Here is an 18,193-nt window from a genome sequence, read left to right on the forward strand (position 1 = left end):
GATTCTGGAGACCCGGGATCGAGTCCCATGTCAGGCTCCCTGCATGGAGCCTGCTTCTCCCTCTGCCTGTGTCTCTGCCCACCCCGCCCCCTCTGTGTCTTTCATGATTAAAATCTTTAAAAATATATATGTTATATATGTATATATGTTATATATATATGTATATATATATAACTAGAAACACCACATCTAAATGATTTATGGCATTAAAGACACTTAAATTTTCTTAAAATACCCTTTAAATGTGATTTAGCAACTTACATAAAACCTTGCTTAATAATTAAGAGTGGAGTTTTTATGACTTTGTGTGAGAGGCATCTTAATGAGTGAGGAGGGGGATAGATGTTGTGAGGTCCTAAACACAGACTCATGCTTATGATATTGCCCATTCTATTTCTGCATATATCCTGGGGATATGAACCATGGAAATGAACAGAAGTTCTACTAGTCTTAAGGCTGTTTCTTTAAAGGAAAAAAAAAATCCTATTTTTTACCCATTTATAAACATTTCCACATAATAGGAAAATTTTATTTGACAGAGAATCAATTATCTGGATCACAGGTAACATTGCCTCAAAGGCAGACATCTAGCAACCCAAGACATGTTTTTGTTTTTGTTTTTTAAGATTTTATTTATTTATTCATGAGAGACACAGAGAGAGAGGCAGAGACATAGGCAGAGGGAGAAGCAGGCTCCATGCAGGGAGCCCGATATTGGACTCAATCCTGGGACTCTAGGATTATGCCCTGAGCTGAAGGCAGTTGCTCAACTGCTGAGCCACCCAGGTGTCTCCCAAGACATGTTTAATCAGTCTTTTTTAGTTGGTCCATTAAGCATTGTTGTCGGTAGGCTTTTGTTTGTTCTTTTGTTTTAACCTTTGGAAGTTTACTCGCTTCTCAGCCTTTGGCCAAGATCAAATATAATCTTTGGAGGTTTATAATAAAATGGTTTCTTGCACTCATGTGAACCAGCAACTCCTTTCTGCTAAGCTTAGACTTACTATGCTACCTTAATCTTTTCCTCTTCTGATCCATGTTTGAAGTCCATTCCTTCAAGCTTCCTACAATATTGCATCTGTTCTCTCATTTCCCAGAAATCTTTCTGTGCTCTTGGACCCAGTTCTGGAAGCTCTACACATAATACCTGATCTTCTCTCTTTAATATACTAGTAACACTTTGGAATGATTTAGTAATAGGTTGATTTTTCTCTCTCTACTCTTGTGTCAGCTGGAAGGCGTAGGCTCTCTCCCTTATAGGGTACCTGTAATACATTTCATACCTGTGTGATGTAGCAGTGAGCCCTATGGAAGTGTTTGACTGTGAGTGACAAGAATGTATGGTTATGCAGACACTAGGACAACTAAACATCCTTCTGGAGTGCCTCATGTTATTAGTAGTCTCTCCTAGGTCCTCATGAAAACTAAAGATTTGTTTAAAAAATTTACATGAAGAGGGGATCTCTGGGTGGCGCAGCGGTTTGGCGCCTGCCTTTGGCCCAGGGTGTGATCCTGGAGACCCGGGATCAAATCCCACATCGGGCTTCCAGTGCATGGAGCCTGCTTCTCCCTCTGCCTGTGTCTCTGCCTGTGTTTCTGCCTCTCTCTCTCTCTCTCTCAGTGTGTGACTATCATAAATAAATAAAGATTTAAAAAAATAAATAAAATAAAAAAATAAAAAATTTACATGAAGATTCATTGTTTAATATCTGTTGATATTTCATTACAATTTAATTGAAAGAACTGGGGATATTTTATTAACTTTATTCTTTTTTTTTTTAAGATTTTTTAAATTTATTCATTAGAGAGAGAGAGAGAGAGAGAGAGGCGGAGACACAGGCAGAGGGAGATGCCAGGAGCATGCCAGGAGCCCGACGCGGGACTCGATCCCGGGACTCCAGGACCACGCCCTAGGCCAAAGGCAGGCGCTAAACCGCTGAGCCACCCAGGGATCCCCAACTTTATTCTATTTAATGTAGTAGTATTCACTTTCAAAACAAACTTCAATACAGACATGCAGTTATCATTGTTCGATACTTGGAATTAAACTTCCTAAAATGAGGGATGCCTGGGTGGCTCAGCAGTTGAGCATCTGCCTTTGGCCCATGGCGTGATCGTGGGATCGAGTTCCTCATCGGACTCCTTGCAGGGAGCCTGCTTCTCCCTCTGCATACGTCTCTGCCTCTGTGTGTGTTTGTATGTCTCTCATGAATAAATAAATAAAATCTTAAAAAAAAAACTTCCTAAAATGATATATTTAAAGGTGATCAGACTTCAGGTATGAATATGTTAAGGATATATCACATTACAAAATACAGACATACCTCAGAGATACTGCAGGTTTGGTTCCAGACAACTGCAATGAAGTGAATACCACAATAAAGTGAATCAAATCAATTTTTTGCCTCCCAGGGCATATAAAAATTATGTTTATGCTGTACTGTAGTCTATTAAGTGTGCAATAGCATTATGTCTATGTACCTTAATTTAAAAATACTTTATTACTGAAAAACACTAACCATCACCTGAGCTTACCATGAGTTGTAATCTTGCTGATGGAGGGTCTTGCTTCCATGGGGATGGCTGCTGACTGACCAGGCTGGTGCCTGCTGATGGCCATGGTGGCTGTGGCAATATGTTGAAATAAGACAGTAAAAGAAGTTTGACACATCAATTGATTCTTCCTTTCATGAACGATTTCTCTGTAGCATGTGATGCTGTTCATTAACATTTTATCCACAGAACTTTTAAAATTGGAATCTGTTCTCTCAAACCCTCCCCTACTCTATCAATTAACTTTATGTAACATAGTAAATTCTTTATTAGTCATTTCAGTAATCTTCACAGCATCTTCACCAGGAGTAGATTCCATCTCAACAAATCACTTTCTTTGCTTATCCAGGAGAAGCAACTCTTCATCCCTTCAAGTTTTAATATGAGATTTCAACAATTCTGTCCCATTCAGTCTCCACCTCTAATTCTAGTTCTCTTGCTCTTCCCACCACATCTGCAGTTACTTCTTCCACTGAAGTCTTGAACTCCTCAAAGTCATCCTTGAGAGTTGGAACCAACTTCTTCCAAACTTGTTAGTACTGATATTCAGACCTCTTCCCACAAATCACGAATGTTCTTACTGGCATCTAGAATGGTGAATCCTTTCCAGAAGGTTTTTAATCTACTTTGCTCAGATTCATCAGAGGAGTCACTCACTATCTCTGGCAACTATAGCCTTATGCAGTGTATTTCTTAAATAAGATTTGAAAGTCAAAAGTACTCCTTGACCATGGGCCACAGAATGGATGTTGTGTTGGAGCACAGGCTGAGTAGATTTCTGGGATCTTCAGGATGGTAAATGAGCATTGGCTTCAAGTGAAAGTCACCAGTGGCATTTGCCCCAACAGGAGAGTCAGCCTGTCCTTGGAAGCTTTTTTTTTTTTTTTTTTAAGATTTATTTATTTATGATAGAGAGAGAGGCAGAGACACAGAAGCAGGCTCCATGCTGGGAGCCCGATGCGGGACTCGATTTCGGGACTCCAGGATTGTGCCCTGGGCCAAAGGCAGGCACTAAACTGCTGAACCACCCAGGGATCCCCTGTCCTTTGAAGCTTTGAAGCCAGGCACTGACTTCTCTCTAGCTATGAATGTCCTACATGGCATCATCTTCCGGTAGAAAGCTATTTGATCGACATTGAATATCTGTTGTTCGGTGTAGCCATCTTCATGAATTGGCTTAGCTAGGTCTTCTGGATAACTTGCTGTGGCTTCTCCATCAGCACTTGCTGCTTCATCCTGCACTCTGATGTTACAGAGATGGCTTCTTTCCATAAGCCTCATGAACCAACCTCTGCTAGCTTCCAACTCTTTTTCTGTATCTTCCTCACCTCTCAGCCTTCATAGTGTTGGGGAGAGTTAGGGCCTTGCTCCGGATTAGCTTTGGCTTATAGAGGACTGCCTTCTTGTGTCCTCATATGGTCTTTTCTATGCATGTTCCTGGTATTCGTGTATCCACATTTCCTTTACTTAAAAGGACAGCCGGCAAATTGGATCAGGGCCCACCTTAACAAGCTTGTTTTAACTTAATCATCTCTTTGAAGACCTAGTTTCCAGATACAGTCACATTCTGAGGTCCTGGATGCTAGAACTACAATGAATTTGAATATGAAATTTGGTGGGTGGGGGGTATACAGTTCAGCCTTAACACTCCAGAGGAACCTCTTTTAACCCCTCATTATCACTATCAACACAGTGCTAACATTTGAAGGAATATTCTGAACCAGAAAGCTTCACAACTTATTTCTCTATATTTATAAAACATATTCAGTATAAAGGTCATACATACATGAAAGAAAATGTGTGGGTGAAAAAAAACCCACAAAAACCTGACTCTCATTCCCATTCCCCAAGTGCAGCCCCTGTGAGCATGTTGGTATTACTCTGCATCCCTCATTGCCTATTCATAGATGCCCTTCCAGCAGATACTTAGATTGCTTTTATTTTTTTTCTTACATTGGAATAAAGATTTAACCATAAATCTTTGTACAAAATTTCTTTTGTTTCCTTGAGATAAATTCCTTTAAGTAGATCCAACACTTTCTCAGTGGCAAAATGCATTTTAAATCCCCTACCCCCCCAGAGGACATGAAGGATACATCTGTTCCTATCTTAGTCTTAGGATAGGAGAACTACCTTTTATCCTCCTCTCCCGTTCTCCCTCACACTTGCCTGATTATCTGGAAACCATTATTATCTGTGGGGAAGAGAAAAAGGTCTGGAGAGAACGTGCACCCTTTGGGAACAGGAGCAGTTGTAATTCCTGAGGTAAGAGTCCTGGCCTCTGCTGTGGAAATGTGGAGGAAACACTGTTGTTAGCCTTTCCTTGTTTTTGGATTATCCTTTTTGTTTTTTGTTTTATTTTTTAAAGATTTTATTTATTCACTGATGAAAGACAGAGAGACAGAGGGAGAAGCAGGCTCCATGCCGGGAACCCAACATAGAACTCAATCCCGAGTTCCAGAATCACGCCCCCGGCCAAAGGCAGGCACTTAACCGCTGAGCCACCCAGGGATCCCCATTTTTGGTTTCTTCTTAAATTAGTGGGACCTAATTTACTGAATTTTTAAATAATGCTAGTTATTTAGTAACTAGTAATAATCTAGTTGCTCAAAATACTGAAGTATTTTCTTTCTTCTGAAACTAATTGCCATTACTTTTGAAAATAAAGCATACTTCTAATTTTGATACCTCTGAAAGTGATAGAAGTAACAAAAAAAAGAATATACTTATATCTGAAATGTTTTATGATTGTGTTTTCAATTTTTAAAAATATTTCTCAATTTTCTTTTAGATAATATATTTGCAATAAGATCTTGGGCCAAAAGAAAATTTGGGTTCGAAGAAAATAAAATTGACAAAAATTTTGGAATTCCAGAAGACTTTGACTACATAGACTAAAATGTTCAATGTTGGTAAAGGATCTGTGTACTTGTGAATATGTAATTTTTAAAATCTTATCCAACTAAATGTACTGAATTGCCATTAACCTGTATTTGTGTTTATCATTTTATTAATTTTAAATAAAGTATAAACTGGAGATGGTTTTCACTCTTTTTGATCAAAAGCAGGATTATTCCCAAGTGGTCATCAGAGTAGGATAGTACAAATAAAATCATCCACTTAAGTTAGTTTTACAAATAATTTTTTAGAGATCACAGACATCATGGCAAGACAACATAGTTTAGTTTCATCCAAATATTAAATGTTGACAACTAAGAGTACCTTTGAAGGTTCTATTGCAGACATACACCCACACATTGATACTTGGAAATAACCTTTAATACTTTAGTGGTTGCTGTACCATTTTTCATTATTTAGTGGAAAATGTATGTGATTGATTCTCAGTATAACTGTACCATATTTGTGAATTTCCTATAGAAAAAATACAGAATGTTGGTGTACTCAAGTTTAGAGTTAGGTGGTAATTCCTCAGTCATGAAAACGACTTTCTTTTGACTTTTTGATGCCCTTTGACTGTAAAGAACAAGCATGTGGCCCTTTGTCCTGACTTAACGCACTTTTGATAAGATATAGTGGCATTGGTGTGGCACATATCATCAACTAGAGTTCAGGGATTTTTTTTCAACTACCTAAAAAAGAGTAAATTAAAAAATAATTTACGTCCTGTGTATATAATTTTTTTCCAATTCAGCTTGGTTGTTTATTTGTAGGCACTCCAAGAAAAAGAAGAAAACAAAATGAATGTGTATAATGCCCTTTACACACATGCCTTAATTTTTTCTCATACTAATTTTGATGTTCTTTTAAGTACCTTGAATGAGTTACTCCACATGTCTGAAATGACCCAAACAGCATCCAAACCGTTCGTTAGTGAATCTAGCCTTTGTATTGCATGGAGTTGCTCTAGGCCTTCTTAATTACTTCCTGGATGGGGGAGGGAGGGCAGCAAATTGGTCCATCTTTGTTCTTTGTTCTCAAGGCTACTTTATGTTGCCTTAAGGCGACAGCTCTTTTTCACAGGAGAAAGTATTTGATGTAAGAGATTACAAAGGACAAAAAATAAAAATAACCCATCATAAGCCTTTCCCCAAATCACATTCCAAAATTTCTCAGACATAATTTGCTATTTATTAGAAAATAAACTTCTTTGTTTAAAGAGAAGGTATGTATATTCCAAAAGGAAGCCATTTCTAATGATCCTTAAAAGATTTTGGACACCTTTATAAAAATTGAAGTATCATTAACATACAACATATTCGTTTCAGGTGTACAGTGTAACAATTGGACATCTGTATACATTGCAAAATGATCACCATAGTAAGTCTAATTACCATCTGTTATATAAAGTTATAAAAATTTTTTCTTACCAAAACTTTAAGATTTACTCTTAGCAACTTTCATATTTGCAATACGATATTATTGACTGCAGTCACCGTGCATATTACATCTCCATGACTTATTTATATAACTGGAAGTTTGTACCTCTCTTGATCTCTGCCCCACATTTTACTCACCCCTGACCTCCTCCCCTCTGGCAACCACCAATGTATTCTTTGTATCTATGAGTTTGGTTTTGTTTTGTTCTGTTTGCTTGTTTTTTAGACTCTCTATATAAGATTACACATATTTGTTTTTCTGTCTGACTTATTTCACTTAGCTTAATACCATTTAGGTCCATCTATATTGTTGCAAATGGCAAGATTTCATTCTTTTTTATGGCTGAGTAGAAACCTGTACCACATCTTTCTCCACTCATCCATTGATGGACGCTTAGGTTGTTTCCATATCTTTGTTGTTATAAATAGTGCTGCAATAAGCCTAGGACTGCATATATCTTTTCAAATTAGTGTTTTTCTTTGGATAAATATCGGAATTTTTGAATTTTAGTTCTATTTTTAACTTTTTTATTGAACCTCCATACTGTTTTCCATGGTGACTGCACAAATTTACATTTCCACTAACAGTAAGGATTAATTTCTCCACATTCTCACCAACTCTTATTATTTCTTCTTCTTTTGAACAAGCCAATCTGACAGGTGTGAGGTGATATCTCATTGTGGTTAGTGATGTTGAATATCTGTTCATGTGTCTGTTGGCCATCTGTATGTCTTCTTTGGAAAAATACATATTCAGATCTTCTATTTTCTTTTTTTTCTTAAGATTTTATTTATTTATTCATGAGAGATAGAGAGAGGCAGAGACACAGGCAGAGGGAGAAGCAGGCTCCATGCTGGGGTGAGACTCAATCCTGGGTCTCCAGGATCATGCCCTGGGCCCAAGGCAGGCGCTAAACCGCTGAGCCACCCAGGGATCCCATTGGATTATTTTTATGCTGTTATTGAGCTATATGAGTTCTTTATATTTTGGTTATTAACCCCTATTAGATATGTGATTTACAAATATCTTCTCTCATTCAATAGATTGCCTTTTAATTTTGTTGACAATTTTTTTTTCTGTATAGAAACTTTTTAGTTTGATTTAGTTCCATTTGTTTATTTTTGGTTTTGTTGCCATTGCCTTTGGAGTCTGATCTACACAAAATATCCCCAAAAGCAGTGTCACGGAGCTCACTGCCTATATGTTTTTGGTAGGATTTTTATGATTTCTGGTCTTAAATTCGAGGCTTTAGTCCATTTTGAGTTAATTTTTGTGTATGTTGTAAGATAGTGGTCCAGTTTCATTCTCTTGCGCGTGGCTCTCCAGTTTTCCAATCACCGGGTATTAATGATACTGCCCTTAAGCCCATTGTATATTTTTGCCTCCTTTGTCATAAACTGATTGACCATATACATTTGGGTTTATTTCTGGGCTATCTGTTCCATTGATCTATGTTTCTATTTTTATGCCAATACCATGCTATTTTGACTAATATAGTTTGAAGTTAGGAAATGTGATACCTTCAATTTTGTTTTCTCAAGATTGCTTGGCCTATTTGGGATTTTTCTGTTAGTTTGTTGTTAATTTATAAAGATGTAAAATATTTTTGTATATTAATTTTGTACCCTCCAAATTTACTGAATTTGTTTAATGGGTTTTTGGTGGAGTGTTTAGGGCTTTCTGCATATAAAATCATGTTCACAGATAGTGATAGTTTTACTTCTTCCTTTCTAAATTTCGGTGCCTTTTCTTTTTCCTGTTTAATTGGTCTGGTTAGGGCTCCAACACTATGTTGAATAAAAGTGGTGAGAGTAGGCATCCTTGTCTTGCTCTTGATCTTAAGGGAGAAGCTTTCAGCTTTTCTGCTGTTGAATGTGGTGTTAGCTATGGGCTTGTCATATAATGCCTTTATTATGATACATTATGTTCTATTTGTATCCACTTTGTCAAGAGTTTGTATCATAAATCAGTATTGGATTTTATCAACTGCCTTTTTTTTTAAATTTTTATTTATTTATGATAGTCACAGAGAGAGAGAGAGGCAGAGACACAGGCAGAGGGAGAAGCAGGCTCCATGCACCAGGAGCCTGATGTGGGATTCGATCCCGGGTCTCCAGGATCGCGCCCTGGGCCAAAGGCAGGTGCCAAACCGCTGCGCCACCCAGGGATCCCATCAACTGCCTTTTTTACATCTGTTGAAATGATATGATTTTTATCCTTCATTTTGTTAATGTGTTATGTCACACTGATTGATTTGCAAATTTTTTTTTTTTTTTGATTTGCAAATGTTGAACCATCTTTCCATCCCTGGAATAAATCCCACTTGATCATAGTGTATGATCTTTTTTTTTAAGATTTTATTTATATATTCATGAGAGACACAGAGAGAGAGGCAGAGACAGGCAGAGGGAGAAACAGGCCTTGTGGGCAGCCCGATGTGGGACTCAATCTCAGGATTCCTGGATCACGCTCTGGGCTCTGAAGGGAGAGGCTCAACCGCTGAGCCACCTAGGCATCCTGTGTATGATCTTTTTAATGTATTATTGAATTCAGTTTGCTAATATTTTGTTGAGGATTTTTGTATCGAGGTTCATCATGAGTATTGGCTTGTAAATTATGTGTGTGTGTGTTTAGATGTCCTTTGGTTTTGTTATCAGGGTAATGCTGGTTTCATAAAATGAATTTAGGAGCATTCCCTTCTCTTCACGTTTTTTTGTTTGTTTGTTTTGTTTTTTTCTTTTTTGGAGAGTTTGAAAAGGGTAAGTATTAAATCTTCTTTGAATGTTTGATAGAATTCACTGGTGAAGATGGCTAGTCCTGGGCTTTTATCCATTGGGAGTTTTTTTTACTACTGGTCTATTCAGATTTTTTATTTCTTCATGATTCCATCTTTGAAGATTGTGTATTTCTAAGAATTTATCCAAGTTTTCGAAGTTGTCCAGTTTGTTGGTATATAATTATTCATAATTGACTCTTACTATCCTTTTATTTCTGTGGCATCAGTAGCAATTTCTCCTTTTTCGTTTCTGAGTTTATTTGAGCTTTCCCGTTGTTTTTTTTTTTTTAAGATTTTATTTCTAAGTAATCTCTGTACTCAACATGGGGCTCAAATTTACAACCCTGAGATCAAGAGTCACATGCTCTATGAACTGACCCAACCAGGTACCCCAGCCCTCTTATTTCTCAATGAGTTTAGCTAAGGGTTAATCAATTTTACCTTTTCAAAGAACCAGCTGTTAGTTTCACTGATCTTTTCTATTGTCTCTCCTACTCTCTATTTCCTTTATTTTTGCACTGATATATATGATTTCCTTCTACTAACTTTGGGCTTTATTCTTTTTCTAATTCCTTTAGGTATAATGTTAGATATTTTATTTGAGATTGTTCTTGTTTCTGGAGGTAGGTAGACCCGTATGGCTTTAAACTTCCCTTTAGAGCTGCTTTTGCTGCATCCCATAGATTTTAGTATGTTTTTTTTTTTTTTAATTTTTATTTATTTATGATAGTTACACAGAGAGAGAGAGAGAGGCGCAGAGACACAGGCAGAGGGAGAAGCAGGCTCCATGCACCGGGAGCCCGACGTGGGATTCGATCCCGGGTCTCCAGGATCGCGCCCTGGGCCAAAGGCAGGCGCCAAACCGCTGCGCCACCCAGGGATCCCCAGATTTTAGTATGTTGTATTTCCATTTGTCTCCATGTATTTTTTAATTTCTTCTTGATTTCTTTATTGTCCTATTGGTTGTTAAGTAGCATGTTTAATCTCCATATATTTGCGATTTTTCCAGTTTTCTGCTTATAATCGATTTCTAGATTTAAACCATTATGGTCGGGATCCCTGGGTGGCTCAGCAGTTTGGTGCCTGCTTTCGGCCTAGGGCATGGTCCTGGAGTCCCGGGATAGAGTCCTATGTCGAGTTCCCTGCATGGAGCCTGCTTCTCCCTCTGCCTGTGTCTCTGCCTCTCTCTCTCTCTCTCTCTGTCTCTCATGAATAAATAAATAAATAAATAAACAAACAAACAAACAAACAAACAAACCATTATGGTCAGAAAAGATGCTTGATATGATTTCAGTCTTGTTCATTATTGAGACTTGTTTTGTGGCCTTGCATATCATCTGTCCTGGAGAATGCTCCATGGCATTTGTGAAAATTGTGTATTCAACTGTTTGGCAGCTTCTTTTTTACGTCTATTTTATGGGCCTAGCACAAGAATAATTGACGTGGGGTCTGTACACGAGCCAGCCAGAAGCTATGCTACCCTCCCAAGCCAGTAATATGCTGCTTTTTTTTTTTTTTAACATTTGTGAGAGAGGGAGAGCATGAACAGGGAAGGGTGGGGGCAGAGGGAGAGGGAAGGAAAGTCTCAAGCAGACCATGTTCAATATGGAGCCCAACGCAGGGCTCGATCTCAGGACCATGAGATCACAACAGAAGCCAAAACTGGATACTTAACCAACTGCACCACCCAGGCACCCACAAGTAATGCACTTTTAAATGTTTAATTAAACGGACTCTTTGGGAAGTAGGATGGGACCTGATTTCTATTATTTGCCTATTTGTGTGGTGTAAATACTGTCAGTATAGTCAATTTCAGATTTCCAGTATGATGACAATGCATCACCTTGTGATGCTCAACTCAGAGAGTTAGGAAAAGATGCTCAATAGCACATCAGTATATAGTATTTCTACCATACACATGTAATAGATGTAAATAATGTAAAGAACATCAAGAAGGATAAAATGTAAAATAATTAGGGAGTGGTGAGTTTTTAACTTCAATATCATTGCTTTTAATATATAATGGTTCGTCATAGTTTATGTAATTTAATCTGTAGTGATGGCTGTGTTTAACAGGTGGCTCACTGTTACTTAACAATTTAACACTTGGCTTGCCTATGCTAGCACATCATTGTTCTTAACTTTAAGAGCTGCTTTTAAGTTTGCTCTTCCCTGATATTAGAGATACTGATAAAGAAGCATAGGAGCATTGGTCTAGCCAAGTTCTAGGAAATCTTTAGTCCCAGATTAGTTTTGTTATTGATGTGAAGACTGAGTATAACTGGGGTAGAACCAGTCAAATTACTAGTGATCCATGATCTGATTTGATTTGGTGAATAATGTTATGATTGATACTCCCTATAGCTTTCTAGTGAATTGTGAAGTCTAAAAGATATTTGAGAGGTGATACCCATTTTATCAATCTTCTTCACATGTAGTTATTTTTTTAAAATCTCACTATCCGGGATCCCTGGGTGGCGCAGCGGTTTGGCGCCTGCCGTTGGCCCAGGGCGCGATCCTGGAGACCCAGGATCGAATCCCACATCGGGCTCCCGGTGCATGGAGCCTGCTTCTCCCTCTGCCTGTGTCTCTCTGCCTCTCTCTCTCTCTCTCTGTGACTATCATAAATAAATAAATTAAAAAAAAATCTCACTATCCTATTTTTAAAGAATTCTAGGAAATAAATTTTATAGTCTTCTAATAAGTTGCACAATTGTTCAGGGCCAGTTCATATCACTGATGTCCCTTCTGAGGTTGGTCCAGGACCAAAACGATCTGTAAGAATGAATTGGATGCGACTTTTCCTCTAATGTTTGCCACATCATTAGTCTAACAGGATTATAAAGGTCTTGACCTATCTCAGAAATAGATGCTATTATCCAACTTTATTAAACATGCTTTTCTTTAAGGGATTAAAAAAGGAAATGAGTAGAGCTGCCAGCCAAGAAACAAGAAACCACCCTTTTAATTCTTGAACACAAAAGTCTAAGTTGTAAACCTGATAAAACTGTTTTTGAGAATATGATTGGAATAAAATAGGAAACATTTTTCAGCCAAATGGCATCATTTGTAAGAGCAGTTAAAATGTGACAGATGGTAGGAATGTATCTTAAAATCATGCATAAACTCCTTTTCAGGATATGCTTCCTGAATATTTTCCATATACCAGGAGAAAAATGTACTGCATTATGAAATGTCCCATAGCAGTGAATTTAAATATGCTTATCCCAGCTTATTTTTAAAAATATATATTTGTGAGAGAAGTCAGATAATATGGCTGTCTTTAGAAGTAGTTATTGAATCTCAGAGCTAATAATTTCTGTTAACCAGGATAACTACGATCCCTAGAGCCAGATCCAAGGCCTGGTTTTTATAGCCCCTGAAGCTAAGGATGTCCTTTTACATTTCTTAATGATGTAAAAATGGACAGGAATATGCAACAGACAGTATTTATGGTCTGCAAATCCTAACATTATTTACTATCTGACCCTTTACAGAAAAATTTGATCCAAAAGGTCAAAAACTGTGACAGCCTGTGGGCTAGATATGACCTACAAGGTGTATTTTGCCTAAAATATATTTTATTTTTTAATTTAAATTACTTGCCAACATATTCACATGCAAAATGTCACATGCAAATTGAAACTTTTCAGCTTCTTTTGGAAACTGGATGATTTAGTAATTCTCAATCCTCATTGCACATGACAGCAAATCAGCTAGAGGAAGTAGGACTGGCTCAATGGTAATGAGTTCTTTTCTTGGAAGAATGCCAGTATATAATAGCTTTCTTCTGTATTTTTTTAAAGATGTATTTATTTGTTAGAGTGTGTGCCCACACACTGGAGCAGGGAAGGGGCAGAGGGAGAGATTTTTTTTTTTTAAGAGAGAGAGAATCTTAAGCAGACTCTTTGTTGAGCAAGGAACCCCATGTGGGGCTAGATCCCAGGACTCTGGGATCATGACCTGAGCCGAAATCAAGAGTCAGACACTTAATTGACTAAGTCACCCAGGCACTCCACAGCTTTCTTCTTTAAGTCACAGTTTTATTTCAAGTTGACAAACTGACCTGAGATCACACTTTAGTTTCAACTTTAAAATTGCAGAACAAAAAATCCTAGTACTATTTTTTAAATTTCATTGTATTAAATTTATAAATTAACAGGGATATTTGATATCTTCATGATGATGAAGCATCCTATTCAAGAACCAAGAACAACTGACATCTTTCCACTTGCTCAAGCATATCTTTGTGTTTTTCCAGTGATTGCATAGTTTTCTTTACATAGATTTTTCACATTTCTTTCTTTTTTTTTAATTTTTATTTATTTATGATAGTCACACAGAGAGAGAGAGAGAGGCAGAGACATAGGCAGAGGGAGAAGCAGGCTCCATGCACCGGGAGCCCGACGTGGGACTCGATCCCAGGATTCCGGGATCACGCCCTGGGCTGAAGGCAGACGCTGAAACTGCTGAGCCACCCAGGCGTCCCAGGGCTTTTTTTTAATTGGAGTATTGGCATACAATATTATATTAGTTTCAGGTGTACAATATAGTGATTCAACAATGCTATACATTGGTGCTCACTGTGAGAAACATAGACATCACCTGTCACCATGTAACATTATTATATTAACTGTAAGTTAATGTATGCTGTACATTTACTATACTGTACTGTAAATATACTGTACTTTTCATCTCCATGACTTATTTATTTTATAACTGGAAGTTTGTGCCTCTTAATCCCTTTCACTGACTTTGTCCAAACCCCCCCACACACACACACAACTCTGTTACCTCCCCTCTAGTAACTACCAGTTTATTATCTGTATTTAGGAGTCTATTTTTTCATTTGTTCATTTGTTTTGTTTTTTAAATTCCACAAGTGAAATCGCATGGTATTTGCCTTTTTTTGTCTAACTTATTTCGCTTAGAATAATACCCTCTAGGTCTATTCATGTTATTGCAAATGGCAAGATTTCATTCTTTTTTATGGCTGAGTAATATTTCATTGTATACATATACATCTTTAGCCATTCAGCCATCAGTGGACATTTGAGTTGCTTCCATTTTTTGACTATTGTAAATAATGCTTCAATAAACATAAGATTGCATGTAACTTTTCAGATTAGTTTCATTCTTTCTGGGTAAATAGTAATGGAATTCCTAGATGATATATTTCTGGGTTTTTTAGAGTTTTACTTAAATAATCTCTACACCCAGCGTGGGGCTTGAACTCACAACTCTGAGATTAAGAGTTGCATGCTCTTAAAAAAAAAAAAAAATCTCATGCTTTTCTGACTGAGCCAGCCATGTGCCCCTGATATTTCTATTTTTAATTTTTTGAGGAAGCTCCATACTGTTTTCCACATGGCTGCACCAATCTACATTCCCATAAACAGTGTACAAGGGGTCCCTTTTCTCCACATCCTTGCCAACACTTGTTATTTCTTGTCTTTTTGAAACTAGCCATTTTGATTGGTGTGAGGTGATAAATAATTGTGGTTTTGTTTTGTTTTTTTTTTTTTAATTTATTTTTTATTGGTGTTCAATTTACTAACATACAGAATAACACCCAGTGCCCGTCACCCATTCACTCCCACCCCCCGCCCTCCTCCCCTTCTACCACCCCTAGTTCGTTTCCCAGAGTTAGCAGTCTTTACGTTCTGTCTCCCTTTCTGATATTTCCCACACATTTCTTCTCCCTTCCCTTATATTCCCTTTCACTATTATTTATATTCCCCAAATGAATGAGAACATATAATGTTTGTCCTTCTCCGACTGACTTACTTCACTCAGCATAATACCCTCCAGATAATTGTGGTTTTGGTTTGCGTTACTCCTAACGATTAGTGATGTAGAGCACCTTTTCATGTGTCTGCTGGCCATCTGTATATCCTTTTTAGAAAAATGTTCAGGTCCTCTGCCCATTTTTTTAAAAGATTTATTTATTTATTTATTCATGAGAAACACACAGAGAGAGAGAGAGAGGCAGAGACACAGGCAGAGGGAGAAGCCGGCTCCATGCAAGGAGCCCGACGTGGATCTCGATCCCAGGTCTCCAGGATCACACCCTGGGCTGAAGGTGGCGCTAAACCACTGAGCCACCCGGGCTGCCCTCTCTGCCCATTTTTTAATTGGAGTGTTTGGTTCTTTTGGTGTTGAGTCATAAATTTTTTACACATTTTGGATATTAATCCTTTATCAGATCTCTCATTTACAAATATCTTCTCCCATTCAGCAGCTTGCTTTTTTGTTTCGTTGATGGTTTCCTTTTCTATGCTAAAGGTTTGTTTTTGGTGTATTCCCAATAGTTTATTTTTGCTTTTATTTCTCTTGCTTGAGAATACATATCTATAACATGATGCTAAGGCTAATGTTAAGAGATTACTGCCTATGGGTTTTTTTTTAAGATTTTATTCATTCATGAGAGACAGAAGGAGGCAGAGACATAGGCAGAGGGAGAAGCAGGCTCTCTGTGGGGAGCACAATGTGGGACTGATCCCAGGACCCCAGGATCATGACCCAAGTCAAAACCAGACACTCAACAACTGAGCCATCCCGGTGCCTGCCTATGTTTTCTTTTAGGAGTTTGATGGTTTCAGCTCTCACATTTAGACCTTTAATCCTTTTTGGTTTATTTTTGTGTGTGCTATAAGAAAGTGGTTCAGTTTCATTCCTTTGTAGCTGTCTGTTTTTCCCTATACCACTTATTAAGGAGACTGTCTTTTCCCTATTGTATAGTCTTGTCTCCTTTGTCATAGATTAATGGACTATATAAGTGTGGGTTTATTTCTAAGTTCAGTGTCTTGTTCCATTTATCTATGTGTTCATGTTTTGGTGCCAGTACCATACTGTTTTGATTACCATAACTTTGTGGTGTATCTTGAAATCTGAGATTACGAAGATACCTTCTCAAGATTGCTTTGGCTAGTTAAGGTCTCTTGTAGTTTGATACAATGCTGTTGGTATTTTTTTTTCTTTGTTTTGTTTTGTTTTTCCTGTATAAAAAAGATCCCAATATCAAGATAGAAAGGGGAGAACAAGGGACATACCCCTTGGTGTATGAAAATGGGGAGGAGGGGGCAGGAGAAGGATAAGCCTCAAAAGGAGAGGTGGAAAGGGAATGTCATTAAGACAGCCAAATATTCTCTGTAAAAAGTGGGAGTTGTTTCCACAGCCTCAGAGATGAAGGCCAAGACTGCCTTCTTAGTTTGGGGAGCTCTCCACTCAAGTGTTCCAAGGAAGAGAAAAGACAGCTTCTCTCCTCTTGCTACTGTGGCAGCCTTTCCACTGCTCAGTCTGGGTTACCTTCCGCCTTTTGTAGATAAGAGTGCTGCAGGGCTCGGAAGGCAGAGATTCGCTTGTGTGGGTTAAAAGTCAGCATCTCCAGCAGCAGCTGTGCTCCAGACTCCTCCATCTCAGGTACCACTGTGTGTACTGGACGGGGGCCCTCTCGGGGGAAAAGGCTCCTCGGGGCAGAGACACATCTCGGGGCCAGTCATCCTCTGGGGGCAGCCCGATCAGGTCCAAGATTTTGCCTAACTGGTCAGCTTCAGAGTTTCCACAGAAGAGAGGCTTGCGACGAAACATCTCTGCGAAGATACAGCCACTCTCCACATGTCCACGGGTGTTGCATAGTGTTGCATACGTAGACTGCAGAAGAACTTCTGGAGCAGGATACCAGAGTGTAACAACCACAGGCGTAAGTGCCATCTGGTAGCTGTAGATTCTGGCCAGGCCAAAGTCAGCCAGCTTGACTGTCCCACCACTGGTCACCAGAATGTTCTCGGGCTTCAGGTCTCGGTGAAGGATGCAGTTGGCATGAAGGAAATCTAGGCCTCTTAGAAACTGGCGCATCAGATCCTTGATGGTCTCCACTGGCAAGCCCGGTGGGGGTGCCTTGTCCAGGTACGTTCTCAGGTCTTGGTCCACGTGCTCAAACACCAGGGTCACTTTGGTCTCCCGGTCGGTTCGGGCAGTGGCGCAGACGTCCATCAGCCGGACAACGTTGGGATGCTCAAAAGCCTCCAGCCTCCTCAGCAATGCCACTTCAGGAACTGTGCTGATGGGAAGGCCCCCTCCGGCACCTCCTCCTTTAGGGACTCTAACGCTCTTGAGGGCCACGAAGTGGCCGCTGTGCGGATCATGGGCCTTGTATACCGTTCCATAGGCACCAACCCCAATCTCAGCCACTGGCTCGTACCGAGGAGTAGCCATTCTCGGATCAGAGAAGACCCTCACCCGGCGCCGGGTGCTGCAGGGGCGGCCCGTTACAGGAGCTCTGTCCGGGGCGGCTGGATGCTCCGGCCCGACCATAGACAGTGCTGCTGGTATTTTGATAGGGGTTGCATTGCATCTGCAAACTGCTTTGGGTAGTGTGGACATTTTAACAATACTAGTTCTCCCACTCTGTGAGCCTTGGTGTATCTTTCCATTTGCTTGTTTCGCTTTCAATTTCTTTCATCAGTATTTTTATAGTTTTCAGAATATACGTCTTCCATCCACCTCCTTGATTAAACTTATTCCTAG

The 18,193-nt window shown here is 38.9% G+C and overlaps 2 protein-coding genes across 5 annotated transcripts in view; one reads left to right on the forward strand and one right to left on the reverse strand.

Annotated features, from left to right (window-relative positions):
• The window catches only part of MND1 (meiotic nuclear divisions 1), a 63,504-nt gene extending 57,917 nt beyond the window's left edge, over nucleotides 1-5,587 (forward strand). For all 4 annotated transcript variants that reach the window (XM_025439114.2, XM_025439115.2, XM_049094277.1 and 1 more), the window contains one exon: nucleotides 5,342-5,587. In XM_025439114.2, the coding sequence (XP_025294899.1) occupies nucleotides 5,342-5,448 (107 nt within the window). In that variant the 3' untranslated portion in view covers nucleotides 5,449-5,587. The remainder of the gene's footprint in view (nucleotides 1-5,341) is intronic.
• An 11,051-nt stretch (nucleotides 5,588-16,638) lies between these two features.
• Nucleotides 16,639-17,938, reverse strand: LOC112654545 (cyclin-dependent kinase 4-like). Its single transcript, XM_035698893.2, is given in 2 exon segments — nucleotides 16,639-17,117; nucleotides 17,120-17,938. Coding segments are annotated over 2 exon segments (921 nt in total). The 5' UTR covers nucleotides 17,882-17,938; the 3' UTR covers nucleotides 16,639-16,958.
• Between the last annotated feature and the right edge of the window lie 255 nt (nucleotides 17,939-18,193).

The sequence above is a fragment of the Canis lupus genome, chromosome 15, assembly GCF_003254725.2.
Source record: "Canis lupus dingo isolate Sandy chromosome 15, ASM325472v2, whole genome shotgun sequence".
NCBI classification, from domain to species: domain Eukaryota; kingdom Metazoa; phylum Chordata; class Mammalia; order Carnivora; family Canidae; genus Canis; species Canis lupus.